At 51.3% G+C, this 27,507-nt stretch overlaps 13 protein-coding genes across 13 annotated transcripts; 4 read left to right on the forward strand and 9 right to left on the reverse strand.

Annotated features, from left to right (window-relative positions):
- Positions 1-904: 904 nt before the first annotated feature.
- On the reverse strand, positions 905-2,930 carry BGZ61DRAFT_462891 (FAD dependent oxidoreductase). Its single transcript, XM_046247360.1, has 5 exons — positions 2,679-2,930; positions 2,444-2,607; positions 2,058-2,350; positions 1,339-1,999; positions 905-1,284 (listed from the first exon to the last, which is right to left on the reverse strand). The coding sequence occupies exons 1-5, from the start codon at positions 2,771-2,773 to the stop codon at positions 1,088-1,090; spliced, it is 1,410 nt and encodes a 469-aa protein (XP_046096812.1). The 5' UTR covers positions 2,774-2,930; the 3' UTR covers positions 905-1,087.
- Positions 2,931-3,066: 136 nt separating this feature from the next.
- Positions 3,067-5,557, reverse strand: BGZ61DRAFT_510204 (Tannase/feruloyl esterase; the record flags this gene model as incomplete). The annotated part of the gene is made up of 3 exons (XM_046252052.1): positions 3,067-3,327; positions 3,478-4,839; positions 5,503-5,557. The coding sequence occupies 3 exons, from the start codon at positions 5,555-5,557 to the stop codon at positions 3,230-3,232; spliced, it is 1,515 nt and encodes a 504-aa protein (XP_046096813.1). The 3' UTR covers positions 3,067-3,229.
- A 349-nt stretch (positions 5,558-5,906) lies between these two features.
- On the reverse strand, positions 5,907-7,624 carry BGZ61DRAFT_499346 (para-nitrobenzyl esterase; the record flags this gene model as incomplete). Its single annotated transcript, XM_046251390.1, has 2 exons — positions 5,907-6,661; positions 6,808-7,624. The coding sequence occupies 2 exons, from the start codon at positions 7,622-7,624 to the stop codon at positions 5,907-5,909; spliced, it is 1,572 nt and encodes a 523-aa protein (XP_046096814.1).
- Positions 7,625-8,723: 1,099 nt separating this feature from the next.
- On the reverse strand, positions 8,724-9,550 carry BGZ61DRAFT_432089 (uncharacterized protein; the record flags this gene model as incomplete). Its single annotated transcript, XM_046243873.1, has 3 exons — positions 8,724-9,031; positions 9,097-9,206; positions 9,268-9,550. The coding sequence occupies 3 exons, from the start codon at positions 9,548-9,550 to the stop codon at positions 8,762-8,764; spliced, it is 663 nt and encodes a 220-aa protein (XP_046096815.1). The 3' UTR covers positions 8,724-8,761.
- Positions 9,551-10,544: 994 nt separating this feature from the next.
- On the reverse strand, positions 10,545-11,555 carry BGZ61DRAFT_432093 (concanavalin A-like lectin/glucanase domain-containing protein). Its single transcript, XM_046243874.1, has 2 exons — positions 10,948-11,555; positions 10,545-10,892 (listed from the first exon to the last, which is right to left on the reverse strand). Exons 1-2 carry the CDS (start codon positions 11,499-11,501, stop codon positions 10,592-10,594), a joined length of 855 nt encoding a protein of 284 aa, XP_046096816.1. The 5' UTR covers positions 11,502-11,555; the 3' UTR covers positions 10,545-10,591.
- Positions 11,556-12,534: 979 nt separating this feature from the next.
- Positions 12,535-14,078, reverse strand: BGZ61DRAFT_462894 (pectin lyase fold/virulence factor). Its single transcript, XM_046247361.1, has one exon. It carries the CDS (start codon positions 14,022-14,024, stop codon positions 12,603-12,605), a length of 1,422 nt encoding a protein of 473 aa, XP_046096817.1. The 5' UTR covers positions 14,025-14,078; the 3' UTR covers positions 12,535-12,602.
- Positions 14,079-14,983: 905 nt separating this feature from the next.
- On the forward strand, positions 14,984-16,718 carry BGZ61DRAFT_462898 (chondroitin AC/alginate lyase). Its single transcript, XM_046247362.1, has 3 exons — positions 14,984-15,652; positions 15,729-16,027; positions 16,096-16,718. Exons 1-3 carry the CDS (start codon positions 15,056-15,058, stop codon positions 16,394-16,396), a joined length of 1,197 nt encoding a protein of 398 aa, XP_046096818.1. The 5' UTR covers positions 14,984-15,055; the 3' UTR covers positions 16,397-16,718.
- A 269-nt stretch (positions 16,719-16,987) lies between these two features.
- BGZ61DRAFT_367968 (uncharacterized protein) lies at positions 16,988-18,575 on the forward strand (the record flags this gene model as incomplete). The annotated part of the gene is made up of 2 exons (XM_046241847.1): positions 16,988-17,230; positions 17,280-18,575. The coding sequence occupies 2 exons, from the start codon at positions 16,988-16,990 to the stop codon at positions 18,573-18,575; spliced, it is 1,539 nt and encodes a 512-aa protein (XP_046096819.1).
- A 220-nt stretch (positions 18,576-18,795) lies between these two features.
- Positions 18,796-20,840, reverse strand: BGZ61DRAFT_562607 (uncharacterized protein). The gene is made up of 3 exons (XM_046255860.1): positions 20,275-20,840; positions 19,201-20,220; positions 18,796-19,146 (listed from the first exon to the last, which is right to left on the reverse strand). The coding sequence occupies exons 1-3, from the start codon at positions 20,786-20,788 to the stop codon at positions 19,016-19,018; spliced, it is 1,665 nt and encodes a 554-aa protein (XP_046096820.1). The 5' UTR covers positions 20,789-20,840; the 3' UTR covers positions 18,796-19,015.
- A 2,539-nt stretch (positions 20,841-23,379) lies between these two features.
- BGZ61DRAFT_499351 (uncharacterized protein) lies at positions 23,380-24,426 on the forward strand (the record flags this gene model as incomplete). Its single annotated transcript, XM_046251391.1, has 2 exons — positions 23,380-24,137; positions 24,231-24,426. 2 exons carry the CDS (start codon positions 23,380-23,382, stop codon positions 24,424-24,426), a joined length of 954 nt encoding a protein of 317 aa, XP_046096821.1.
- A 473-nt stretch (positions 24,427-24,899) lies between these two features.
- BGZ61DRAFT_539378 (uncharacterized protein) lies at positions 24,900-25,385 on the reverse strand (the record flags this gene model as incomplete). Its single annotated transcript, XM_046254782.1, has 1 exon — positions 24,900-25,385. The coding sequence occupies one exon, from the start codon at positions 25,383-25,385 to the stop codon at positions 24,900-24,902; it is 486 nt and encodes a 161-aa protein (XP_046096822.1).
- Positions 25,386-25,433: 48 nt separating this feature from the next.
- On the reverse strand, positions 25,434-25,787 carry BGZ61DRAFT_539379 (uncharacterized protein; the record flags this gene model as incomplete). Its single annotated transcript, XM_046254783.1, has 2 exons — positions 25,434-25,714; positions 25,772-25,787. 2 exons carry the CDS (start codon positions 25,785-25,787, stop codon positions 25,434-25,436), a joined length of 297 nt encoding a protein of 98 aa, XP_046096823.1.
- Positions 25,788-26,139: 352 nt separating this feature from the next.
- BGZ61DRAFT_485132 (glyoxalase-like protein) lies at positions 26,140-27,066 on the forward strand (the record flags this gene model as incomplete). Its single annotated transcript, XM_046249676.1, has 1 exon — positions 26,140-27,066. One exon carries the CDS (start codon positions 26,140-26,142, stop codon positions 27,064-27,066), a length of 927 nt encoding a protein of 308 aa, XP_046096824.1.
- Between the last annotated feature and the right edge of the window lie 441 nt (positions 27,067-27,507).

Below are 27,507 nucleotides of genomic sequence, written 5' to 3' on the forward strand. Positions count from 1 at the left end.
GCACTCCGCCATCTCACTTTCCCTTCTTGCCTCTAGGTCGCCGAGGAGTCCGGGGGTCATCGCGCGTTAAGTCTACTTTCCCCGCACGCGAAGCTCGAAATGTCCGTCGGCTAGTGACCGCGGGAATTGCGCATGAGTATGCTCCCGATTGGGATTGGCGAATGCCAATTGTCACCGCAGGTTCACTAACCTGACAGAATTGCGTCGGCTAGTTAATATCATGGCCTGATTTGCGGCTAAATCTCCGGTTGGCATGACGCACAGCCGAGGTACGATCTTGCTGAAGTGGCTAAATCTCTCCTCGGAGCTGAATTTTAGTTTCAACCGGAATTGAATGGCGATCCACCAAGAGGTTACTGAAAATTACAGGTTCTAATATGCTAAGTAAAGATATGGTACGACTTGAGCAAGAAGCAGGAATATGTGGGCGAGGATTAGGATATCTCCTCTATTTATTGCTCGGTACGTTTGGCTCGAAATGGCTGTCGCAAGGCGAGTGGAAGGACTCTAGAAAGCAAGCACCATTCTCCCCATTCCGACTGTAGAATTAGCTGAAGCTACCTCTACTTAATGCGCACAATGGCTTAACCACAGGGCCTTCTGAAATAACCTAAATTCTGTGCCACTTTGTCGAAGAGAGAGATTGGTAGTTCGGATAGACCTGGAGGAATTGCCGAAAGTCCCCACTTAAGCTCCTCGGTATCGCTCGGTGGACGCAGCAATCAGTCGCCGGGGTTATATTTTACACTGCACTGCTTCATGCAAGATAATTGAGCAAAATTATATTCATTCCTTACTTTTCTTCTTGCTTGTATTTTTAATGAATTCCTGAATCTGGATGTTTATTGTCAACGGCCTGTGACCTCTTGCTAGAGCTGCAATTCTCTCCGCTCTTGTACTGCTAGAAATACGAGCCTGTGTAGCCGGGGAGGTATACCGAATTTGAATCTAAGCAGTAATTCACAGTGTCTGGTTATTTAACGACAAGGCACATAAACCTGGACTAAATGTTTGAGACATAAATTGGGAAGCAAATAGATATACTCGTCTCTCGCCAATCCTTCGGCTGGAATACCAGGGCGAGAATCTAAAGTTTTTGTAGCGGCACGCGTCGGGATTCCTCAAGTCCGCTGTAGCCTTCCTTCAAAATGCTATCCCATTCCTCATCCTTTTGCTTCAATCTTGTCTCAATGTCAAAGTAAACCCCCGGAACTCTTGGATCAACTGTTTCATTGTGAGCTAACCGGACCAAAGCTTTTGCGGCAAGAAAAACTCGAGCCATTCCTGCTAGATGTCAGTCTTTGTGCCTTTTTAGTTTGATCAAATCTGGAAACTTGCCATGGCCAGTATAGCCAGCTGCCACGAATTGACCGGTACGTCCCGGTAGTTCACCGATGAAGGGCTGATCGTCCGCCGTGAATCCCATAATGCCAGACCAAGCCACACGGGCAGATGCTTTATCGCCCCACCCTTTCATGTACTTGGCGGGGAATTGGAGGAGAGCGTCGACGATCTCTGGAGTCGTGGTTGAGTCATCCGCGTCACCGAAGGGTCCGGCAAGCTTTCTTGGGTGCGCGAGATCACCACCGCCAAAGATGAACGGCTTTCCATCCGTGGGCCGCTGGATCATGTAGTCAAAGTCACTTCCCCACTGTATGCTGCATGTATGATCTAGGGGCTGAGATGAGAACCCAGATCCGGGATCAATAGCGACGACGTTGCCCTTGACTGGGACGATTTTGCCCGCAAAGTCCGGAACCAGTTTCGAGATGTATGCATTTGTAGCGTGGAAAATCCTATCGCACGTGATGCGGCCTTTGTTCGTTTCGATATGCCATTTGCCATTCGGTGCTGGGGAGATTGCTACTGCTGGTGTGTTGGTGAAGAGCTGAAGCCCATCAGAGACGGCTCTTTCGATGAGGCCAACGGCCAGCTTGTAAGGCCAGAGGCTACATGCCGGGTACGACACTGCACCAAGGACACCTTTGAAACGGAATTTCTACAAAGCGCCATTGGGTCAACACATAGTCTTCTTCCGCCGTCTGCTGAGCACTCACCTGCTCTGACTGGGCCTGGTCATGCACAGTGATGTCGCTCAAATCCCCACCAGCTTCGCGGTACAGTTTCAACGAGTGCTGTGCGTCTTCCCAGGCCTTTTTGTCCATGAAGACATCCACTGCGTGGGTCTTGACGAGATCAACCACGTCATCGAGCCCTTGGTCAATGATGAACTGGGCTGATTCCTTCATATTTTCGAGCTCATAGCGGCACAACATCTTGGCCATTTCGGAACCATGACGTTTTTGGAAGGTAGCGAAGTTCTTGTAGCAATCTGGCTTGATATGGCCGCCTGAATTTAGTATCCAACATCAGCGTGCCGTTTCGTCAACTCAACGATAGAAGAGGAAGCATCTGGAGGCAGAGTGTCATCGCATTCACGTACCATTACGACCAGTAGCCCCGCTAGTAACACTTCGGGCTTCAAGCATCACAATACGCTTCCCGTTCGCATTGGGGCTCCTTGCAAATAGCTGCTGCGCTATTAGAGCCCCGGTGATACCGGATCCAATGATAACAGTGTCCGCATGCGACGGAAGCTCCCCGCCGCTGCTCCTAATGTGTCAGAGTCCCTTCATTTCAAGACTGAATCCACCCAAAGGCGAACTTGTGTGGCTCACGAGCAGAAGTTTTCGAGCACTGGATGAGGCTGACTCAACCAGTACGACGAGGTGGGGTTGGAGACGGGGAGCGGGGCTGGCTGATAAGAGCTCATTTTGTGTATCGCGTCGAGGATAGTTGATTATTGTATGAAATCTTGAGGCTGAGCCGTACAAAGAAGCGGGGAGAGGGTCAAAGCAAGAGAAGAGGTTGCATCCGTCGTGATGTGCGAGTGCGAGATATCGTCAACGGCCGAACTCATGGAGGTGAGGACAGTCGGCACTAGCCAATTGACTACGCAAGGGCGGGGTGAATGAAATGGGATCCACTGATACGCGGCAGCAGAAGCCGAACGCTGGACGAAAATTCACTCTCGTGATGATTTTTCTGGAGAATACTCGGGATTCAGACACGATATCTAAGATAGCTGTCGGTGTCGGCGGTAAGTTCTCGCGGCTGGTTACAAGTGGATATTAACACAATACTTCTACTGTTTAATGGCTTCACAACCTCCTGTCACTTCTTATCTACACTCTGTCACCTATCTCAGTTGGCAGGTTGTTTGACGAGCTCACAACGATAATGGCAATATGAGTGGGCATGGATCACTTGGTGTACCATCAGCTTTTAGCTGGGTCTTAGAAATCCAGAACGAGACATCATCTCTTTCTATGATACTTTACTTGACATCTCATAGCTCATCCTTGATAATTTTCTGGGTGTCATGCGTATCCTCAGCGTCATCGGGGATAAGCTCCTTTGCAGCTGGGGCAGAAACCGTCGGATAAGGGTAAAGAGGATGACTTTCCGCTCCTTCACCCTTCTGATGCTCGCCCAATGGGACAGTATCCAAAATGGTCGGCACCACACCATTCTCCACCCACTCTTGTAGAACATTAAACCCATTCAGGGGGTAATACACCCCTGGAGTCGCTGAGCAATGGGTTGCTCCAGGAACCTCGAAAAACCGATAGTAACTCGCAGTGTCCACGTTGTTCTGCATATCAAACGCGACGACACTGTCGTAGTATTGCCGCATGGAGTTGATGCTGATGGCTTCGTCGTTGGTCGCATGCCAGGTGATCATCTTCTTGCCCCCTTCTTGAAACTTTCGTAAATCAGGGTTGTTGCTACCAATCAAATCGTTGTATTCCTGCACACTTTGGTGAAACAGTTGTGTAAACTCCTCCCGGTTTATGGTGGTAACGTCGAAGGATGGGTCCTTCTTCAACAGCAGTCGGACCCAATCGCTTGAAATCGTGAATGGTCTACCCGCCGTGCAATTCTCGCCTGTACAGACGGTATTATCTGTTGCCATGAAACCAGCAGCTGCGGTACCATGGGTTGTTCCTGGGAAAAGTTGTTTTCCTTCGACGTCCACTGGCCCCTGGAGCATTGCCTTCGTGACTTGCACTACCTCCTTAGAGATGTTGATCTTAGTTCCATCGCAATCGAACTCTTTGCCGATGACTGTTTCTGGGTCGAATTTGCAAAGATTATCTCGAGAGATGACTCCATCCTTGACCCCATCAAGCTCATCACAGGCTTCAATAGCAGCCATTCTGATGGCTTCGAACTGACATGCAGATGGGTACACCAGTGCTGTGTTCATGACCACTTGCGGCCATAACATCGACATCAAGAGAGCGAGGAAGCTCACTGTAGGACAGCTAGCCCAGATGCCATCATAGTCCTCAGGATGTCGCTGTGCCAGGTCAAGACCCTGCCTCCCGCCAGTTGAGCAGCCTTGCCAGTACGAGAACTTTGGCTCCTCTCCGTAGTAGCTTGCCACAACATGCTTGCTGATTAGAGTCATGTCGTGGACTGCTCGATGTGCGAAGTTTGTGAGAAGTGGAAGAGCCAATTTCCCTGGGCTCTCCATGAGCCATGAGTCCGCAGTTGAGAAGGGATTGTGGTTGTAGCCACCATCAGTAGCGGCAACAGCGTAGCCCTGGTATGCGAACAGAGACATGATGTCCTCACCAATCTCGCCACTCAGCCATCCACCGCCACCAGCGCCGACGAAGCGTGAGTTGTAATTTTCAAGCGGCAGCCAGATGTGTACGGTGACCAGGTCGCCCTCCCCGGCGTGTGTATACGACACGGTGACATTGCAGGCACTAACACCCTCGGCACCAATCAAACTCGCTTCCGGCTTCCATCCAGAGTATCCTTTGTAGCCTGCAAGACGGGAGGCAGTGATCGTTGCCCCCTCTATTCCCGAAATCTCGGGGAACGAAAAGTTTTCCGGGACACAGGGATCCGCGGCGCCGGCAACCCGAGCCAAGGCCACGGTGAGGAGGAATAGACATCGCTACAAAGAGAGCGATCCGTAAGTGTTAGCCATGGCGGCTTAGTTATGCAAGATATTAAATGACTGAGAACTAGCCACCTCATTTGACGTGATCAAGGTTGAATTTTCGTAGATTGGTGAAGAGTGTTCATAGACAACTTAGTCTCGGGCTCTCATAACTCCCCGTTTCCGGAGTCTCGGGACTTCCCCCCATCTTGGTAGTACGCAACTCCACTTTTGCGGACCATGTATGTATGAGCTGAGACACGCCGCAATTGTGAGTTCCAGCCAGGGTCCAGGAAGCGAGCGGTTGTGACCATTACATGTAGAGAAGATTAACCCCAGGCTAGGCTAGACCTATTGCAATCGTGAATATCTGGTGAGAGTAGCAAGCCTGTTCTAAGGGTCCTCTAGCCTTGGCATCTTGGGCCCGGCTCGTAATTTGACTAAAGAAATAGTGGTAAGTCGAAGTCCGCGGTTAAACCATGCACTAACCAGCGGTTATTGATGGACCGGGAACGGCCACTCAGTGCGAACCCGGAAGCACGCACAATTTACTGTGGAAACTTGAACGAGGGTGAAGCCCGTAGGGTAATATGCTGTCATTTTGGCAGTATCTCTCCCCGTCCTTGTCCCGGATCAGCAACTGAGCCCTTCACATTCGGGCCCCATCTGTTGTCCTGTAACTCTTGACAGGGCACAAATGACCTACTTTCTCACTCCTATTAGCGATGCCGATAAACGCTATGGGCCCAGAATCGTTCAACGCCTGGATGAATGCCTCTCTCACCTGTGCTATCGACTTTATAGTCACGAGATCAAGGAAATTCCCTTGACTAAATCAAAGTCGCCATCATCCATTGGATATACCAGCAGACGTCACACCGTTCAGTACCAACACTTTGATCTGCCTGTTACTAAATGTGCTACGACTAGGATGCTTTTGGATTTGTGACTAAATGAAACAGGAATCGATCCCATGATATGCATCCCAGAAAGCCATTCTCTCCGGTGCAGGCCCATCCAATTCCATCCTTGGCTCAATATCCCAAATCTTTACCGTCTTGCTTCCTAGCTCAAGATGTGGCCAACTCACTTCGCCCTTCATATTTGGATTGTCAGTACGCGCAAAGTTGATCCACGTCCACATCAACGCCGCCGAGAGGGTCCGGTCATCATCAGTCCAGTCCCAAGGCCGCTTATCAAGATTCCCAAAAGCATACATGACGTCGGCAGCATGAAACGCCCCAGCATACTCCCGCTCCGCCGCCCCGATCGCTATTGGTGGCGCGCGTAGGAATCGAGAGTACCAAACTGGCGACTTGAGCATCCGTGACTGAAGCCGCGCAGCAGTCCAGGTTGACCACACGAAAATCTGATCCTGAATGAGATCCCAACTGGCGAACCTGGCATCGTTATCGGTGCTCGCTGGGTAAAGTTTGAGAATATTCTCTGCGTGTGAAGGGAAAGTCTTCGTGACATATGTCTGGTACTCAGTCACAGTTTTGATATGAGGGAGGCCTGATGCCTCGTTCCCGGTGTTGCTTGCCAGCATGGGAGTATCAATAACCGTGCCAGACAAGAAAGCTTTTAGGGGTGTCTGCCTCAGCACATGTCCATCAACTATGGGGTAGCCCGTATCAAACACATGCAAACTGATTTTGGCCCCTGGGATTATGTCAAAGGACCAACACCCTTTCATGCGAGGTACTAAATGGGTAAAGTTAGCAATCAGCTCATGACATGTCGGAGAATTGTTAATGTTTTCCCGAAAGATGAGTATCAGGATTGCAGACCCAGGGAACAAGTGACTCATAATGACGGGATGTGTTAAGAAGTAGGGGCAGGGGTCTTACATTTAGCTGCCATGATCGTCTCTGCGGGCAACTTCCGCATTTCAGCAATGAATGGAGACCCTAGTATCTCAGCGAGCTCCGTTCCAGCCTGCTCTGCTGCAGCCAGTGTGGATATATTTCCAGGATGCCCATGTCCATCTGCAGGCGGTGCTACTCCTGATCCGCTCATGGCAATGACTTTCGAGAACAATCCTTTGGCCAATGGTGAGGCTCGCAGTGCATGCACACTATTCCCGCCCGCCGAGACACCAGCAAGGGTGACATTGGCAGGATCGCCGCCAAAGACGGCGATGTTCCGTTGAATCCACTGTAGGGCAGCAATTTGATCCATGAGGCCGTAGTTGCCAGAGCCACCATAGCCGGACTCGGCAGTCAAATCTGGGTGTGCCAGAAAGCCAAAGCGGCCCAGTCGCCAATTGATCGACACAACTGTGATACCCTCCGCAGCGAGTGCAGCGCCGTCGTATTGCGGGTTGGAGGCTGAGCCGAATTGGTGCGCTCCGAAGTGCAGCCAGACTATGACTGGTCGACCGGTGTCTTCAGCGCTCCCTGTCCATACATTCAGATACAGGCAGTCTTCACTGAAGTTGGTCTCCCCGCCTGAGTAGATTGATGTTGCCAGAGGTGGTTTCTGCATACTGCTTGGGCCATAATCCAGAGCACTGCGCTGGTTTGTCCAGGGGCTCACAGGTTGCGGCGGCCGCCAGCGCAGGTCACCAACCGGAGGCTCCGCATAGGGGATTCCTAGAAAACGGCGTAGGCCATTAGGGAGAATAAGGCCCTTCAATTCGCCACTGTCAACGTTCACGTTTGGCATACTTGGGCCGGCGGATGTGTTTGGTATTGCTTGAATGTAAAAGATGTGAAAATAGTAGAGATTATTGTTGCAAGGAGGTGGCAGCGGTGGCCTTTATTAAGAGTATAAGAGGTTACCACTGGCGATTCATCGAGGGCCGAGAACCGAGTAAGGCTAAAACATGTTGCCCACTCCACCTATACGAAACCGAAGGATCCGGCAAACAATCGAGTCTGTTTGTCAGATTCAACATATTAACGTACCCGAGCAGCCCGGTGTAAGCAGAATCTACCTGGCTGGATTAGTCTCGGGACCGATGCATCGTGTCGGAGCCGAGTTAGTGCTAGGCTTACACAAAGCGCTGAGAGCATTTGTCAAGATGGAGTGTTAATTGGCTTATCAGCGGGGAAAAGGTGGACCACGGCTTTAGGCAGAGCTGTTATGCAACAGGCAACCAACATAACATCGTATCGAATTACGCCACAGGTGCCGAACGAGCCTGGTTGTGCTCTGGCGGGGGCAAGTGACGGAACTGGCAATATTCGCCAAGCCGCGGGTGATCTCCCGCTATTTCCCGGTGCGTGGAGGAGACAGGGAGGGAATTAATGAGAAAGGGAGGCGAACAATCCCGAGGCATCGGCATCCATGGCGATTATTGTGAGCGCGGCTAAACGTGAAAGAAATAAGGAATAGGAGGAAAAATTTAATGCAAACGGGAAATGATATTAGAGGTAAAACCGTGATTCAATTGGTGATTTAATAGTTTTGAGTACCTAGTCAAGCTGCCTCTCCTCAAAACCGGTGTAGGGTAGCAATCTAAGTGTTTGTGGAATATTAGTCCCACCACGCAACTTGCTTCCTCGAAATGTTGTGATAGCAGGTTTTATAGTCCGTCCCCAAAAGCTCAATAAGATTGCGATGAAATTGGGACATGTGATCCAATCTGGTTGGTATTTTGATATGCTATTTCTGGGTTGGGTCACCCATAGATGGAGGCGAACAACAAGACCCAGTCCGTGAACCTCATTTCAAATTTAACTGGAGGGGCTTAGCCTTGACCTAGCACCAGCAGATCAACCAAGACCTTTTCTATAACTAAGAGAAACAAGACATAATTCGAGTAAATCGTTGACTAAAACACCAGTTCCAGCCCAACGTTCAAATGAAATATAGAAGACTAAGGAAACCTGCACCCAGCATGTTAACGCCCACACTAGCACCCAGTGTCGTCGCACCATTGTCATTATCCTCATCGCCATCACCCTTGCTCTTCGTGCTCTCGCTCAGAACGCTGTCCCCTAGACTCTTCATACACGTCATTTGGCTGCTAGCATTTGTGATCATGGTCCCGTTGCCGGGGAAGAAGACGGTCAGGATGGGCGTGATTCCGTAAAGGTTCTTGGCAATGGCTGCAGCTGAGTTGTTTCCCTGGTAAAATGTCACTGTAAGATCGTTCCGAACCAATAGTGCCACAGTGGCAGGATTCAACTTACGGTGTATTCATAAGACTCAACGACGTTTAGGTTGTCAGACTTGGGTAGGATTGGCCAACAATTAGAAGACCCGTTTGTCTTTGAGGTAATTTCCGATAAGCCGGATAGTGCTGGCTGTGTTAGCATTTATTTCTGGCCTGGGGTTTGCAAGCAGCTGAGAGGTTAACTTACCTTTGACTGTGATGTTTGTCCATTTATCTGAACCTGCAAAGGACGTGCATTCGGAATCCAAGTTCTTGTCAAACTCCTCCTGCAGCTTGGCGCACGCCTCATCGACGGTAAGCCCATCGTAGTCAAGGACCCTGGCGCGGTCATTCATAGCTGCCACGCAACTCTCCGACATGGCCTCTTGGCAGGTGCCTTGGCTTTCTTCATCATCACCGCCATCGAATTTTACCATCGAAGTAGTGTTGTGGAAGAATAAGGCGCATGCACCCACATCGCTGATGTCCATCTCAGCAGGTGTGCCGAGGTAGAATGTCTTTTCGTAGGAATATTGACTGTCAGTCATATTTACTACCGACACACCTTGCACCCAGGACACACCGGAGAGCGACGAAGACGTGTTGACGGGAATTCTAGCGACTCCTATCACCGTAAAATTGTTGTCCACAACTCGGCAGTCATTGGTGGTACCGCCCTCGACGGTGGGACAGCCGACGGTAGAGCATCCAACGATGCTCTCATTGTAGGACTGGGCCACAGCGCTGCTGGCAGCACTCAGCGCGATGAGAGATCTGGAGAATGCACGAAACATATTCATGGGAGCCATGGTGTTTTGGTGAGTTGGGTATGTCCGAAAGAAGAATTGAAAAGATGTTGATTTAGAAGAAGAATAATTCGCAACCGGAAGAACGATACACTTTGAAAGCCCCTGGACTAGTTTGATCCAATGTTAGATAATTGTCGGAACAAGAATGGAGGGAGGACACTGGAAATGAGGGACACGAAGGCGACGTGTTTGGAAGGATTGTGGCGCTGCTGATACCAAGAAATGTTTGAAACATTCTGATCCTCCAGTTTCAGTGGCGATATTGTTTTCATGCGTTGTCTTATGCTTGATGTTGCTTGGCGCCAGGGTCAAAGCAATCCCTTGCACGGGCCGACTTGGGGTCAATTTATTTCCCGCGTACGATGAAACGACAGACAGCCTGATTTTACTCTAGTCCGAATCCCTCAGGTCCTGCGGCGAGTCCGGGTGATTTATTTCAATCGGAAAGAAAAGTGGTGTGCACGTTACTGCCAGTAGTGACTACCAGTAGTGACCGCCTGGTCTCTCCACGGGGCGCGACAGATCGTGCATCCGTGGATCGCACCCACCTTTCAACACAAACCCTTCACTACATGGGCAGTTTAACTGCACACCAGTGATGAAATATTCCTTTATTTTAATGTTTGCCATCATAATAGTAGATATAACCACTTCAAGTACTATTAACCAATCCGCCCTTCTCTTCTCAAGTGCCATTGGTAATAAACGGAACACCTTGGTCGTCTAGTCAAAGATTCCCTTATATCCAAGCCATTTGCACGTTGTGCCATCGACGTCTACTATCTCACAGCTTGTAAGGTACCTTCCACTGTTCGGTTTGGGCTGCGCAGCTATGATGTACCCATCAGCCAGCGATGCCACCTTGCCCGCTTCTGACACCGCCTCAATGTTGGTAAACGACAGCTCGCCAAAATCAGGGAAGTAGGATTCGGGATTCTCGGGTGTCATAAAGGTCTCAATGATCCACTCTGCATGATTCGTGCACAGCGTCCCATTCACCGGAGCTGTCAAGTCGACTTCAAATCTGCAAAGCAAGTTAGGATCATGTAAAATAGAAATACTCTCCAATGATCGCTTACTTCTTGTCCTGAGTGAGATTCTCCCAAGTAAAAGTGCCAGTCGTGTTATCCTTCTGCGTTACAGTCATGCGCACATGATCCCCAATATCAGTCAGAATACCCCGAGTGTTGTCCAGAAAGATCGGTGGGTTAGGGAACCATTCATAGAAGGCAAAAACACCAAAGTCGCCCTCTTTGTCGTACAAATAGTAGTAACCTCCCTGGATGAGCCCTCCATTGTTGGCCCAATTCGGGCTATCGCACGTGTGCTGGTCTCCGCCGATGCCGACCCAGACCGACGAGGCGTAGTATGCGCTGGAATTATATCCATACGGAAAAGTGATGTTTGGGATAACGACCTCTGCCGTGACGGACTCAAAACGTGGGCCAACGACTTCGCCTCCGTTCCAATTGGAGCTCGTCATGTGCTTCACATCTCGGAGCTGGTGTCGAGACTCGTTGTCAGGCGAAAGGCTACGAGGGATGAAGTTTTTTTCTTTCGCTGTCGCTAGGCTCAAGGCATTTGCAAGTGTGCTGGCTAGTAAAAGCACAGTGCCAAGAATCTTAACTGTCATTGCGTGGGTGTGTCGAGATAGGGATACTGAGTATTAAAGGCAAAGTGTCTAAAGGTGGAAGAGTAGTTTCTCGATGCTGCTTTCCCTGGGTGATTCGTCTTTATACCCAGTCACTTGTCACAAATAGTTACTAGAAATCAGCTGATGTTCCGGCATACTTCTACTTGTGGGACCTCTAATACGACGATTCCCTTGGGAGCGCGCGGCCCAAGTATTCAATTCGTAGCCAAACTTTAGACTCCGCTGCATCTAACTTGAAATCACTATATGCAGGGGTGACCCTAGCTTAAACATGCCAAAGACAAATGTACCCTGTCGTCGTTCCTTGAATTGGTTTGTTCGGATAAGGAAGCGAAAGTTAACTTGTGGTTTCGTCTTAGACGACTTCGTATACCGTACTTCGGATGGGTCGGCTGACTATAGTTGCCAATTTTCGGAGGTTTCGGCAAAGCTGAAAAGTCCGGGTTCTCTTTGACCGATAACGAGACGTCATTTCATATAGTGTCAAGGCCCAAAGTTCCAGATCCACCCCAATGCCGTTATCCCGAAATCCCTCTGGACGCCAGAATAGTCAAATACGTCCTTCGACAAGAAGCTCCAGGCTATGTTACTTCAACAGCCAAGTTCCTGCCACGGTGACTGCCCTCTTGAAACATCAAGACCAGTAAAGTGCAATCGTCGTGCACTGGACAGCCAGGTTCATGAAACATAATTCAACCATCAACACAAAGATAGGGAAACGCTAGGAGGTCCGAGGTTGAATTCTTTTACTCCAGTGGCATCCGATGGGTACTTTGATATCCGCGAGAGAGTGTATGGTTGGATCAAGCCAGAGAACACACTTGTCGGATTCATTATCCGACCAGAGTACACTATGGACACACAGCCAAAGAGCGGAAGGTTGGGGCTGACTAGCTACCAGAAGCAGCCAACCAACAACGCTGGGGTCAGTCCCAAGAAAGGAATTGAATGCTCTCATGATAAAACAAATATCAGAATTTTGTTGTTAGGTTTGATACTGTTCAATCGCGAATTGAGGTAACCAAGCTGTATTGAAAGCAGAGGTAGCTAAATGTTCTACTTAGTTTCTAAGATGCTTGCCTACGACAGGAAGGTAAGATTCTTGACATGCTCATTGACAAAAGCAGGAATGAAGTCCGTAGTCTGATACCAAGTTGGCTTTCTCATGGCATCATAAATGGCCTTGCCATTGATCACAAGACCTTGGAACGTGACATTCTCAATGTTACGGGTTTCGTCATATCCAGCAATGACGGCCATGGAGGCATGGGTTCCAGTATAGTTAAGGTTTCGGATCACGACATTCTTGATCCCTCTTCCCGGAGAGGTGTTGTATTTGGTGTTGTACATGACCCTAAGGGTGAATAACTCGCCGAGGCGGAAGTCTTCCACTCGGACATCCGAGATGAGGACGTCCTTGACCACGTTGCTGTCACCTGGGTTGATAGCAATGCATCCCTGATATCCGACCTGGGCCTCACGATGATCCAGAATATCAATATTCTCGATTGTAAGATCAGAGATCGTCTCGGGGTTATCAGAGTTGCCATGAGTACCAATGTTGATTGGGTGGGCGACGTCAGCCCAGAGGGACGAGTCCTTGATGGTGATATTCTTGGAGTCGCCCCACCAGTTGTCGCGATGGCTGTAGATAGCGATACAGTCATCCGAGTTGCGCATGAAGACTCTCTCGACCAGAACATTCTTGGAGCAGTAAAAGTCCATGCCGTCACCCCACCCAACGGCACTGAATGACTTGACATCACGGATATGGAAGCCGGTTGCTTGGCCACCGCCAATATTTGCACTAATGAGAGTGATGCCCTCGATCAATGTATCTTGGGCGTAAGCGGTGGCAACACCAGACTTGGGCTTGTAGATCATGCCTCTGCCGCGAATTGAAGAGCCTGTGGTGTTGGTGAGGGTGACGCCTGCTCGGAGCACTGCACCGCCAGCAAGGTAGAGAGTCTTGCCAGAGGGGACGTTGACCACTCCGCCAGTAACGTCATGGACGCCGGCGCCGTAGTAGATAACATCCGGGTCGGTGGAGGAGGGCACATGCGTCTGAACATGGGCGGCAGCAACGTGAAGCACGTCGAAGGTTTGATTGTTGACTTGGATGACGAGATTCTGGGGCTTAGAAATGGTGAAGTTGACCCAGCCATCTACTATTGGCGGGATGATGCCGTACGAGTCTGGGCGGACGCGGACATTCTGAGCGACGGCATTGTTGTACCTGACAGCGATCTCAACCATGCCGGTGAAATCAAAGTACGTGTACGATGATGTCCTCACAGCAGCCGAGCCGGTGGTAGTGTTGATCTCATGCAGGCCAATCTCGTAGATGTCTAGAGGCTGCCACACGGCACCGTTGCGATTTGTACGGACATTGGCAGTAAAAGCCGTGCTCTTGGCGATGCCCGATGGGACGGGATATGTCTTAAGCTTAGCCTGCACTCCGCAGAGCAAGGCTGAAATGAGAAGGAGGGGTTTGATGATCATGATCGACACTGCGTTGACTGGAAGGAGCAGACAATTTGCCTTAGAGAAGTGGGCTGAGAAATTGAGTTGTGCTGCGAATGCAACCCTGGCTACCGCCAACGCCTTTAATATACATAGTGTCATTTCTCTCAATTCCCGAGACTTTGTCCGGTGCCTCTTGATACTGCTATTGTGCGCATCCCAAATAATTGACTTCGGAGGAAGCTACGGTTAGGCATGGGACCGGACGGTTAAACGAGGAACTATAATAGAGACTAATAAGGAACCCGGATAAAGTGAGAAATGAATGTAGTGGGTGGGAAAACTTGTATGCGTTGTAGATCAATATGGAAGCGTTCTTCCATGATGCACCCCGCACACATTCCATCGGACTACGGCCGGCACTTGAGCCGGTAGCCAGTGCAAGAATGTCGCCTTTCCCACTGCCCCGAGCAGTCCTGGTCAGTATGATTTGTGTGTCTATGAGTGATACATTCCCCTGCTAATTCATCACGTTTGATTGGAACGCTTCGCCTCCTCGTAGTATATGGAATGATGGTCCTTGGCAACGGCTAGGTTCCAAATTAAGTCCGCTTACTTAAACTGAGACTTGGTGCTTCCCTATCAGATCATTGTGCATTTTTTTTTAGTCATGCGATCCAATCATGGCCCGCAAGTTTGCGGATTTACGACTCGCGGAATTTTGAAACACAACGCTCGGGCAGCACTACAGCACGAGATTTTGAGACATTAAACAGCGTGAGCCGAGACTTCTTCCGCATACCCCATGAAAGAGGGTCACGAGGGACAAGGTTAATAGAAGAAAAAGGGAAGGATCAGCAAACTTGACAAAGCTCCAGTAAGGCGGCGCCGCAGTTGGCCCGGCACCATTATTATCACTAGGAGATCGAGCATTCCAGTTATCTACATGAAAACACAGTTCAGACCGTGCTGAGCAATCTTCTTTCCTTGCTCTGTTTTTTCTCTTCAACCCAGTTTCAAATCTCATTTTGGTCCTTGAAGCCTACCTGTCACAATACCATTGTCAAATCATGAGAGCCAGCGCCATCATCTCCGTAACCTTGGCCGGTGCTATTGGCATCAGTGTCACAGAGGCATTCGCCATCGAGCCGCGAAGAATCGTCCACCCTGGCCTTCTGCATACCAACGACGATTTCGCCCGCATAAAGGGATATGTGGCTGCCCAGGCCAGTCCTCAGTACGACGGCTGGCTGAAGCTGGCCGCGGCTGCCAATGCCGACTACACTCCAAACGCGCAGGCGAGTGTATGCCGGGGCAGCTCGGACTGCACTCAGAACTACGCCAGCTTGTACAAGGACGTCGCGGCGGCCTATGCGAACGCTCTCGTCTGGCGGATTCGCGGGACGACTGACAACGCCAAGGCTGCTGTGCGCATCATGGACGCCTGGAGTTCGAAACTCACCGAGATTATCGGTAGTGCCGACCGCTGGCTGGCTGCGGGCCTCTATGGATATCAGCTCGCTAACGTGGCTGAGATTCTGCGAGACTATGACGGCTGGACCGGTTTGGACGCAGCTATCAAAATGCTGGTTGACATCTTCTACCCTATGAACCACGATTTCCTCGTTCGTCACAACGGGGCCAGCATTGACAATTATTGGGCAAATGTGAGTTCTTTCCTAGCGAGTTAGCAAGATGACTTTTTTTTTGGACTAGAGACGAGAATTAACTACCTTCTCCTAGTGGGACCTCTGCACACTCTGTGCCATGCACAGCATTGGCGTTCTGTCTGACAACCAGACCATGGTCAACGAAGCTATCACCTACTTCAAGACTGGGTCTGGCATGGGTGCCCTTGCTAATGCCATCTGGTACATCTGGTCCGAGGAAGGCTCTGGGAAGCCCTTGGGTCAGGGCCAGGAGGCTGGTCGAGACCAAGGCCACGCCACATTGGACTTTGGTCTGCTTGGCGTTCTTGCGCAGCAGAGCTACAACCAGGGTACTGATCTGTTCTCACTGACTTCTAACCGGATCTTGGCGGGGTGAGCTTATATCTTCCTTTCACCCTGGTCTTCCCACGAGATCAATCTGTCTTGCTGACCACATGAAGCTCCGAGTACGCCTTCAAGTACAACGTCGGCCAAGACGTTCCCTTCAAGACTTACACCAACAACCACGGCACCGCCACGGTCATAAGCAACTCCAGCCGCGGCACCATCCGTCCTATCGGCGAGCTGCTGTACGCCCATTACAACGGCGTCAAGGGCTTGAACGCTTCTTGGACCGGCAAATACCGCGACATGGTCCTCGACGCCAGCGATGGTGCCGAGGGCGGTGGCGGGAGCTATGGCCCCAACAGCGGCGGCTACGACCAGCTGGGCTGGGGAACTATTCTTTACCGCCTGGACTAGTACTATAGCGATATGATTTGCTGGCCACGGCTGTCAGGTCTCTCTTAAGCCTTTCTGCCTCTTTCTTGCTGGCGATATAGGTCTGATGGATTAACATCGTGCTTCCACTTGGCCCGAGATCAAAGGACAAAATATGAAGCCTTCGTTTGGTAAGAATGTGGCCCTTGTACAATACTGCTTTTGTTTGGCTTTGTCAACGGTCAGTTGAACTAAGCTTGGTTATTCAATGTTGCAGACAATATGAAACTTATTTAGGTCTCTGCTTTTTTTCCTACTTTGTCATACGGTTCACATAGTCAAATTGACACGATCGTTGAGATTATCCTGATCAGTGTGATATCGTTCAAGACAATGTGAAGACCAAAGATGATGCTTGTCTTGATCTCGGATCCTTCCGGCCCCGTCTTGTCCCTAGAGCGGATTTCTGTCATCTTACGCCGCCACTAAGGTCAGGATATCGATCTATCAGAGGTTTCGTAATACAGGGTCGCTATCCAACATCATCAGATACGTCAGCTTACTGTCAAGCAGGACTTCACTAAACGCAAGGCAACGCGTCAACAGGCAGCTCTACGAGAATTAGAAGCAGCAATGGAGGCCCTTCGTAGAGTCGTTCTCGGCCAGGCGCACAAGCTGTCGACCTGCGCAACTGTTCCCACAGACACTGTGCTACAAGTCTACTACTTTGATGACACGCCGCTTTTGCGCAACAGCGTGCAATGTTTGACGCTCAGGTTCAACGACGCGCTGGACGCAGAAATGCTGCGGGGATCCTTATCTAGGCTCCTTGAGCGGCCAGGATGGAGGAAGCTGGGAGGACGAATTCGCCTCAATGTCAGTTTATGCAGCGCAAATCTGTAGGCGAGAGTCTGGCGTTCGGCAGGATAACGAGAAGCTCGAGATTCACGTCCCGATGGCCTTCACCTCACAACGGCCAGCGCTCAATTTCCATCACGACTCGTTCGACGTCAGCATCGACGAGCACCCTCTAGCATCTACACTTCCCGTAGCCACCCCCAACGCGCCGTCTGTGCAACGTGGACCCTCGGCCTTCAAGGTCTTGGGCATCCCGCCAGGAGCACCGGTTTGTCTCGAGGATTACCTCAAGTCCGACTGCCCGCAGCTGACGGTTCACGTGGTGTCCTTTACCGACGCGACCCTGGTATCGCTCTGCTGGCCGCACATTTGCGCCGACGCAATGAGCCTTCGCGAGATCGGTTCTGCGTGGAGTCTCGTACTCGCCGGGCGAGAGTCCGATATTCCCCCGATGCTATCGGCAGGCGAGGATCCGATGGCTTGCGCTGGGATTGACCCTGTCTTTGTTGAACGACATCCCCTCCAGGAGCAACAAGTCCGAGGCTGGTGGCTGTTCCTCTGGGGTATTCGCTTCATCCTCGACTTAGTGTGGTGGCGAACGATGGAGACGAGAACTGTCTTTCTGCCACGGAGGACTGTGCAAGAGCTACGCAGCGAGGCAATGGCTTCTCTCGCAGCAACGCCCAGTTTGGCACCGTTTGTTAGCGACGGCGATGTAGTGGCAGCATGGCTGGCTGTAACGGCGACCGAAGCGATCTTGGCACGGAACTCGACCAGGACGATCAGTATCTCGAATGCTTTTGACCTTCGCGGACGCTGTGCATCACTCTTCCCCGCCGAGAAGGAGAAAGGGGCATATGTGCAGAATGCCGTGTTCCCTTGTTGGACGACTCTCCCAGCTTCTCAGATCCTCGCCCGTAAGCCTGACACTCTCGGCACTGTAGCGCAGGCCATCCGAGAGACTATCAAAACGCAGACAACCGAAGCGTCGGTCCATGCTCTGGCCCGCCTGACTCGAGAATCCCTTGAGAAATCTGGAATACCGCCGATGTTTGGTGACACGAGCTCCTTTATGGTGAACATGTCGAACTGGAGCAAGGCTCGGCTCTTTGAGTCGCTCGACTTTGGGCCAGCGATTGTGAACAACATTCAGCACGGTGGTCGCCATCGGGCATCGGCAGATGGAGCTACATCACTCTCCAAGGTGAAGAGCAGTCCCGTCTACTACCATGTCCAGGGAGTGAGTCCAAATAACATGCTGGCAAGGAATGGTGCCTTTCTCACAAGCACCCCTAATGGCGATTACTGGATGAACGGTTGTTTTCCTCCCGAGGTTTGGAATCTAATCGAGTCAAAATTCTGAGCCGCATATCGTAATATATGCAGCCTTCCAAATGTGTAAGGCAGTGCATAATATTTACGACTCTCCGTAGCTGCAGTAGGGTATCACCCCTACGAAAAATGTAACGTCGTCATTTTCATCACGTATCTCACTTACGCATTTCTTCGCGAAACAACGGTCACGTTAACAAGGATGGAGGTCCTCACCTAAGTGGTATGCAGACTGGTGTTTTACTTAACATGGAGATGTTTCCGGATTAACTGTTTTATGCACGCCGGGATGAAGGGAAATCACAGGGGACGGGGCATTATCCCACGAATCATCCGTCAATTCTAGCTTGTGGCATTCGCAAAATTCCTGAACAGGAGCCCTATCGTTCCATATTTTCTCGGACACAGAAATTAAGCGCCTGACCGCCTCAGATTCATTCCCGACCCACCTCTTAATTAGCAAGAGTAGCGCTATGTGCACTGGCTCGAGTCACAAAGACGGTCAAATCTGTACTTCGCAATACCGTACCACCAAGCACCACCAGCATTGGTTTTGTATTTTCCGGTGCCCTGTGGCCACTCAATAGTGATCTTATGCCGGCCTAGATTTGGTTAATGAGGTTTGTTCTTACCAGAAAAGGGTTCTTAGAACTCACCGGCAGGAATGCGGAAGTAGCCTCGAGTGTACCCGTTGGTCAAGCACCACTCTGCGTCCCAGTACTGGCCAACGTACTCATTCTTGTAGCCGTTCTCGCCACCCGTCTCACCCAAGAACTTGTCGTCCAATTTGAGAAGGAAATGCTCAGACTGGGCCTCAACGTCGACAATACTCATGACCACAGGGAAGTCGTACTCTACCCACATTTCGTGGGGCTTCGGTGGACCGGGCTGCACATAAGCGCCTCCCCATGGGAGTGTTGCAGCAGTCCATCCCTTGACTTGGGCTCCGCGGCAGGGTTTCTCCTTGCCCTTACTACAGGGGAAGTCATCCTCATTGTAGCTAGTATCGCCTTTGCAAGGGTCCGCCCTGGTTGCACCGTCTTTGATCGGCTTGACGTTCGCTGACGGATCACAGCCATCCGGGGTTGGTGGAGATTTCGTTTGGTTGGAAACGGCTGTGCCTCCTCCACTGCCCCCAGAGATAGAGCCATCACAGCTTCCCCGGTCCATGTTATTTCCAAGGAGACATGGCACCGAGGCGTTGTGAGTGATGCAATTATTCTGCACACTGTGGATATCGCAGGGAACCTCGGTAATATCGATGGGGATACAAGCTTGGTTGTCCAGCGAGGTAAACATGGCGGAAGCTTCGTCGCTGGGGTACGAGGGACCCAAGCCTGCCGCAAACCCACCGAGACAGTACCTGCCACAGGCCCATTTGGTGATGGTGAATACACCAGCACGAGAGTAATCAGACGTCTTTCCGATGTTTCCGAAATCCTTTGCGTCGTTGAGCCATTGGTTGGCATTTTGCCCGCTGTTGGCCTGGCCGTGGATATCCATGATGCGGAAAGCATCGTTGGGATTGATATCTCCGCTTGCGGAACAGGTCTGGTCTTTGCAGAGCTGAAACTTGCCAAATCTGTGATTGCGGCCGTCCTTGGCTGCGCTGTACCAACCGCGATCGTTGTAGCCAAACCGGTAGCCGTTCTCCCAGGCAAAGACGTAGCACTTTCCTATTGATCCGTCAGCCGGTCTCTTACACAGAAATCACTGCCAGGAGCACACACCTGCTGAAACACCCGAACTGCATGTTGCGAGGCAGCCGCCGTCAGAAGCCTCAGCTGTGCCCGAGGGACAGACACACTCCTCGTTTGCTGCATCGAGGACTTTCCCATTGGCGCAAACCTTCACCTTCGGCTTGCATTTGGAACCATCGTAGGTCTCACTCGAAGCACAGCATGCAAAACCCGTGCTCGTATCTCCTACAAGGTCAAGACCAGATCCACAGCAATCGAACGCCGTCTGCGGGCTACCGAGTAGAACCTGGCCAACCCCACAGCAGGCCACGAACGTCTTGTCCACATTGAACGTGAGTTGCTTTCCGAGGCGCTTGGAGCAGCGGAAGACATCCTCAAAGTCGGATGCAGGGTCAGCAAAAACGATCTCCTGGTTTTCGTAGTCGACCTTCTGCTGGGTGCCTTTGACCTCCGCAACCTCAACGTTCTTGCGTCCGAGATCACGTCGTACAAGGGCCAAGCCTAGAGAGGCCTGAGCGATAACAGTGAAAATGCTTAGCTTCATTGTATGGTAGCGATCACACCTGAAGTGGAGAGAGGGTAGAAGTCAATGATTATGCAGCTTGATGAATGATGCTGTTTATGTGCCACCCGATCCTTATATCGTCGAGATTAATTTCTGCCCAAATTTCCCCGAAAGATAGTCCTCTTCCATCGGGCTTCAAGTTCCAAGCCTCAGCTGACGAGAAAGTGAGACATGCAGCTTTATTGGAACCTTTGGCCTGACCCTGGAAAGCATAACTTCATAAAGCTAGTCCAAATCAGAGAAAACAGGCAGCCACACGTCGAGATCTACATTTTCAAGTGACCTACTCAGTCACCACAAAACCCTTCCTAGCTCTCTCTGTCTCCAAGGTTTCACTGAGTGAGGGTGAAAGCGTGATGGGCCGAGGGGGCCGAGGAGCATCTTGTTGAAGGGTATCATACGTTGGCAGCACCAGAAGTTTTCATCCGTGTCGAACTAGCATTCTTGTCTGACCTTCCGCGTCAAAGAGTGCCAAGGGTTTCCAATGTAAGAAGATACCCAAAGATAGATCTGCCGGCAGCTGCCGAGGTACCAACCACGTCGGCCTCGTTTCGCCTCGTTTCCTGCAGCCCATACCAAACTAGGAATATAGGCCAATGGATAACATCGACGCCGAATTTCCTCGATAGAAACGGCCCAGTAGCGAGACAATTGTATCTCGCCGAGAAGAACCCGTTAAGAGTCACATGAGCTACCCGGTATCACACACAGACCTTGCCGCTATCAGTCGAATGGATGGCAGAACGTGTCATGGTAGTCAGGGCCTTGGCTGAGATCTTGTCTACAAACATTATTCAATATTAGAATTATGACTTCGAAATAAATTTCTGGAGAAGGACGGTCTGAGGTTATCTGCTAACACCATGCTCTTCCCGCGCCATTCGCAAGGTCGTAAACAAAGTATCCCCCGTGCTTGCTCGAGACCGCATTACTGGTAGTTCTGTTGTCGTCCTCCCTGTCGTCCTCGGCGTACGATTGGCTGGTTCCCCATACCCCTGGTCCCACTTTACGCGCTCGTGACGGACGAAGGCGTCCCTTAGGCAGAGTTGGGAGTCGGGATCAGTCTCTGCCGGCATATGTAGAGCCGACCCGTGTCTCACCCGCATACTAGGGTCTCTCCCGCTTTACAAATACAGTAAGTCTATTCAGCCACACCTGACGAAGCATTGCGCTGGCATGTCGATCCTGGAATCTAGACTTCCTGTTTCGTTGATCATCTACCTTGCAGCTGGACCTAGGACTACCCCGGAACGGCAGAAGATAAGCTATTCGATGTGACCTACAGCCATGGGCACCACGTATCACCAACCTGCATCTGCCGCAATTATTTCAGCGACTTAAGAACCGGTGTGATAAGGCACCCAGCTCGTCATGTACGAACCTCACTCAACGGGACGGATCTTTAATTTCGGGCCGCAGCGCGTCAAGGATCAACACAGCCACAGAAGTCAGAGTTTCACGCCATGGCGGAAAGGCTCCGGCGGCTGGGCTTAGCACGATGTCTTAGGGCGGATTTTGGATTAAAACAACGGGGTAGTTAGCGAACCAAGAAACGCGACGGATAAGGCTCTTTGGCCTGATCTTGGTGGAGAGCGGGTTGTTATTAGTTTCATCGTGACAGGGCCATGTATTCCTTCCGGAGAAACTTTTGTGGGCCTCACCCCAGATTACCGTATCTTTGGTGACAGATCCTTGTGCAGTCGCGTGCATACCGAAACAACATTTGTTTCGTTCCTTAAGGAAGACGTGTGATGCGTCTCGAGAGTGTATCAACTTCCCAGCCTCATTAACTTGACGTTAGAGCACATGTTTATTAGCTGAAGGATTCTAGTGCCACTCTGAGAGGGACGTTAAATCCTTCCGTTTATCCACCAAGGTTGAATTGATGATTGAAGCTAAGAAATACCAACGTGATTGGCTCAACCATTTGTTCATCCGCACCCTGAAACAAAGCATTTTACCATCGTGCTGCAATCTGTGGCGGTGATACAGCATCCAGGTGTACTTCAAACGAGTGTTCTTGGCAACCAATGCGCGCAAGGGAGAAAATTAGCCCACGACGATGCGACACCATCTATCTGATTCACCTCCCATATTCACAGCCTCCTCCGCGTGATGCAATTAGCATGAAGGCTGAGCTCCTAGCGTAGGATGCCATCTTGAAAACGAAACTGAATCATCTCATCGCGCGACTTCCGACGCCTCCGTACGTGGATGGTGAGGCTTGAAGGAAGATTGAAGGGACGAAGTCTGACAGAATGAAGCAAGATTAGTGTATTGAGGTTTTCACAGCCTTGTGTCGGATCATACCGAGTGGACAATATCGGATGAACCAAAGTGCTTGATCGAGTTTCAGTATATAGATGGGACCTTGCTCGCACCGATGATATGGTTGAATCTTCACCACCAACACCCAGTTCCAACACGAGGACATCATCATCTCAACCTTTGTTCCTTTCTTTCTTTTAAACACTCACTTCCTGTCTCTACAGCCTCGGCATTGATTGCTGGTTTATTTTACCCTCTTTTTACATCTTAACACATTATCCATCCACAAATAACTCCTCAAAATGGCTGCTGCTATCGAGGTTATTGGTGTCATCTCTGGACTCTTGGGGATTGTTTCCTTTGCCCAGGACAACTTCGGGGAGGTTGACACTACGACCTCCAGCGTCAAAATCACAGTTGGTCTGGATGTCTCGGGCGGCCTGGACAACGCTGGCGGAAGCATGCCGGATGTCCGCCTCTTCAACGAGGCCGGTGGCTTCATTGGAATTAATAACAAGGGTGACTCCATCACCGATGGCAGCACCGGCGAAGTTAAGATCACACACGAGGACAGCAGCAATGGCCAGCAGGCTACGTACGCTCTGCTATCGGCTAACAATGATGCCATCTGCATTGCCTACATGACCATGACATGGGCCAACGGCGACCAGTACGGCTGGGTCGGAGACTGGGGTTCCGAGTGCGGCGCTACTTGGTACTATTCCAACGTCTACGTCCAGGGAACCAGTTACAAGCCCAACTGCATGTGGATTGACGCCAACGGCGACCAGCCTCAAACTGGATTCCAGATCCACTGGCCAGAGTTTGTCTTGGAGGACGGCGACGCGGTCGACCCCGATGGCACGAAGCGCGACTATCTCTGCAACAGCGGAGCTCCGTTTAAGACCTACACCGAGCCTGACCCTGATACCATCACCTTCTGGACCATCAACAACAAGCGAGCGGAGGCGGCCCAGTCGACGGCACCGGCCCGGCGACAAAAGTCATGGACTCCTCGCGGACACGGACGTTCTAGTGTTATTGCCCGCAATGAGAGCTCGTCCGAACCTTCCGCTAGCAACCCATTCGCCAATCACTTGGTTCTGGACAACGACCCCGAGCACACCACGGCTACCCTCTGCGAGAGTGGCAGCTCTGTCGGTCCTGACTTTGTGAACCAGGCCGAGGGCCAGTTCTGCCGCATGTCTGATAAGACCCTGTGGCCCATCTGCTCCGACGAGATCCAGGATGGTTGCTTTAGCGCTGAGTCTCAGCAGTTGATCCAGGGCGGTCTCGCCACGCGTGATTCTCCCTACACTGTTGTTACCGACTGGACTGAGGGCAACTAAGCGTTTTCTTGTATGTATCATATATTGAGCTAGGTGTGAGAGGGAGGGCGTCGAGCTGGGCCAGCACCTATGAATCTGAAGAAGAATACCAGCGTTCAAACACGAGCTTATCTGCAAGTTGGCACCCGCGTGCTCGGCATAGCGACGGGAAAAGACGCTATGCCTTAACTAGCGCGAATACTGTAAATGAACATTCATGCATGGAACTTTGCTGGCGCAGGGTTATGCTGTAGCTACCTACGTGTAGGTGCGGCTACTCTTGCTCAATAGAACAACTCGTGCGTATTCTACGGACTTGTGTGTATCAACGTAGCCACGTCATCTTACCATAACACCGTGACACGGGCGCGCAGAGAGCCTTCACTTGGCTTTACGCTGTAGTAAGTGACGTAGTATTTTAATCGTTGCCACCGACACGAATGAAAATGCTGACGGAGGCACCAAAAAAGTAACGCAACGAATAGTTGTCATCATCACAGCTGTGTGGCAGTGTGCTTCCATCCCTCACAGTCCCGCAAGTCACACTTGAATCGCGCATTCCTCTGCTCCCTCTCCGGAAACTGGCCAACACGATCTGGCCGCCAACGCCAGTAATCCTTCCATTTGGTATCCAACGTTCCCTCCAGCGCCTGCACGACGTACTTGCCAACATTGGTAAGGTTCTTGAATGAATAACCACTGCCACCCGTCGCGATGAACAACGAATCTGGCGCGGATTCATGATAATCTATGATCCAGTGATCGTCGTGTGTTTCGACGTCCCAGCACAACTTACTGCTCTCCACCTCGGCGTCGCCAAACTCGGGCAAGATGTACCGTGCAAACTCGAGCGTCTTTTGCCGGCCGACCCGCGGCTGCGTGTCTGTGGGGTGGTACGCCTGGTCTCGCGGCAGGCTTCGCACGCCCCAGTCGCACTCGGGCTCGGCCCAACGCTCGCGGTTGATGACGGTGATGTCCATGTTGCAGATCTTAAAGATGCGGTCCTCGTTGGGCGGGAAAAAGTATCCTCAACGCGTGATGGCGACCACGGGCAGGTCCTTGTACCGCTGGTACTGTTCCTCGGTCATGCGTATATGCGTGACGGGGTATCCCACCGCGTGCAGCTGGTTCTTGAAGTCGAGCAACGTTTCCGAGTATGCCCCCACGGAGACGATGACTTTCTTGGCTTTCCAGATGGTCCGGTTTGCCGTGCGCACGCCAATGACGGTTTTGGTGTTGTTGGGATCCCGGATGAAGCCCGTCACGGTCCCCGATTCACCTGCAATGAATTCGACTCCGAGTCTCTTACCTTAGGTTGCCTTAGGTTGTCCTAGGTTGCCTTAGGTCTTAGGTTGCCTTACTTCACCTCGCTTGGCCAGCATGCGGGGAACTTTGAACCCGAAGGAGGGGTAGTGGATTCTGGCGAATCAGGGTAACCTAGCATATCGTCGCCTGCAGAATAAGGCGTCCAATGCGTCGACGTGCAGCCATCATCACGATTACACGACCGATTCACCGAGCAACAAAAGTCCTCCCTGCATACCCAGCGCGTGGTGTTTCCATTTGTGCTCCGGTCAAATCACCTGCCGCCGATCGTTAGGAGTATCGAACAGATACTCTCCATTCGTGTCCTAATTAATTGGCTTCTCGAGACCTCCATTTCCCGAAACTTCTTCCCAAGACTTCATCAGATTATCCTCGCATCACAATCAACCACAATCAAAAGCCGGCACCATGACTTCTACACAACAAGATCACATTGTTCTTCTTGTCGATACCCCCTTCTTTGAAAACCTGCCCGCCTGGGTCACCGACAACTTCACCGTCACCCCTGGAGGCTACCACGATGGCCAACCATCTCGCAACAAATTAGTCATCTTCGCTGATGGCAGCTACCTGGAATTCTTCAACTGGTACGACACGCCACCGTCTCTGGACGATGAACACTTGCCCATGAGATTCTGGGGACCGAAAACCCCGGGACTGATCGACTTTGCAATCACCGATACAACCCACTCCGCAGAGGAGTCGGTAGAGGCCGTCAACGAACGATTGTCCGAGGGGCCCGAGAAAGATGCCGGTCTTGGTGTCAAATTCGGCGAGCCGATTGCGGGATCACGCAAGAAAGCTGACGGCGTGGAGATCAAGTGGAAGGTCACACGACCAGAGTTCTCCAAAGGTGACAAGACGCCCGGTCAAGAGCTTTTCGCCAACGGCAGAATCGACGTCCCATTCTTCTGCCACGACGTCACCCCTCGCACCGACAGGGTCCCAAGTCAAGACGAGAAGAAGACGACGCATCCTTGCGGTGCCATTGGCATCGCGGCCTGCGACATCCTCGTACCCAAGCACCTGCAGACCGAATATGCCCGCGTCTATTCCAAGATTCTGGGCTCCAAGATGGAACCTGCCGCCGAGCAAAACTCGCATACCCTCGACATTGGTGTGCCCCAGGGATCTGCCCGCTCCACCGTGGTAGTGCGTGCTGCCGAGACTCAACAAGACATCAAGCGCATGCAAGAGAGGGGGATTGGCTTCTCCGATCTTGTCATCGCCGTCAAATCCGATGACCTCCTCGGCGGCGGCGAGATGAGGCGCCCATTGGGCTCCACGGGTATCGAGTCCACCATCTGGCTGGAAAAGTCAAAAGGGAATTATTAAGAATGGCCGGCATCAATGGCCTCTCTGGCTGGTGAGTCGGGGTTTTCCAGTCTTTTGGGGATAGAGGTCATCTGATCGGATGCTTGCAGCCACTAGGGCTAGCATTGGTGGGTTCCTTCAACAGGAAGTGCCGTACCGGTAGGGACCAGTAGCCAGACCTATTGGGGTGTCAGGTGCCGGAATGCAACGCCGCGCTTGGAACGCAAACGCGTGGTCCGGAACGCTAGATTCCCCCTCATGCGTGCCTCACATCCCTTTCCTCGGCGGATACGCTGCGAGGCCGCCGGCACGCCTCCGGCTCGGCGGCAGTCGGGATACCAAATGGAAAGCATAAATAGCAGTCTTCACCCACAGAAATGATAGAGGCCAGAGATCAATACAGTTACCACCCCAGTACCACCTTCTAAGCTGCTATCTAGTAGCGAGTCTGCCATCTCCACT

This window comes from Ilyonectria robusta (genome assembly GCF_021365365.1).
Source record: "Ilyonectria robusta strain PMI_751 chromosome Unknown BGZ61scaffold_33, whole genome shotgun sequence".
In the NCBI taxonomy this organism is placed as follows: domain Eukaryota; kingdom Fungi; phylum Ascomycota; class Sordariomycetes; order Hypocreales; family Nectriaceae; genus Ilyonectria; species Ilyonectria robusta.

Excerpts from the sequence above, each read along its gene's own strand:
- BGZ61DRAFT_462891 (XM_046247360.1), bottom strand. The coding sequence starts at position 2,773 with ATGAGCTCTTATCAGCCAGCCCCGCTCCCCGTCTCCAACCCCACCTCG. Across the intron at positions 2,351-2,443 it reads CGGGGCTACTGGTCGTAATG|GCGGCCATATCAAGCCAGAT; the intron begins GTACGTGAATGC and ends TACTAAATTCAG. Across the intron at positions 1,285-1,338 it reads AGCTGGCTATACTGGCCATG|GAATGGCTCGAGTTTTTCTT; the intron begins GCAAGTTTCCAG and ends GACATCTAGCAG.
- BGZ61DRAFT_432093 (XM_046243874.1), bottom strand. The coding sequence starts at position 11,501 with ATGACAGTTAAGATTCTTGGCACTGTGCTTTTACTAGCCAGCACACTT. Across the intron at positions 10,893-10,947 it reads AATCTCACTCAGGACAAGAA|ATTTGAAGTCGACTTGACAG; the intron begins GTAAGCGATCAT and ends CTTGCTTTGCAG.
- BGZ61DRAFT_462894 (XM_046247361.1), bottom strand. The coding sequence starts at position 14,024 with ATGATCATCAAACCCCTCCTTCTCATTTCAGCCTTGCTCTGCGGAGTG.
- BGZ61DRAFT_462898 (XM_046247362.1), top strand. The coding sequence starts at position 15,056 with ATGAGAGCCAGCGCCATCATCTCCGTAACCTTGGCCGGTGCTATTGGC. Across the intron at positions 15,653-15,728 it reads TTGACAATTATTGGGCAAAT|TGGGACCTCTGCACACTCTG; the intron begins GTGAGTTCTTTC and ends ACCTTCTCCTAG. Across the intron at positions 16,028-16,095 it reads TCTAACCGGATCTTGGCGGG|CTCCGAGTACGCCTTCAAGT; the intron begins GTGAGCTTATAT and ends GACCACATGAAG.
- BGZ61DRAFT_562607 (XM_046255860.1), bottom strand. The coding sequence starts at position 20,788 with ATGAAGCTAAGCATTTTCACTGTTATCGCTCAGGCCTCTCTAGGCTTG. Across the intron at positions 20,221-20,274 it reads CAGTTCGGGTGTTTCAGCAG|GAAAGTGCTACGTCTTTGCC; the intron begins GTGTGTGCTCCT and ends ACGGATCAATAG. Across the intron at positions 19,147-19,200 it reads CTACTTCCGCATTCCTGCCG|GCCGGCATAAGATCACTATT; the intron begins GTGAGTTCTAAG and ends AACCAAATCTAG.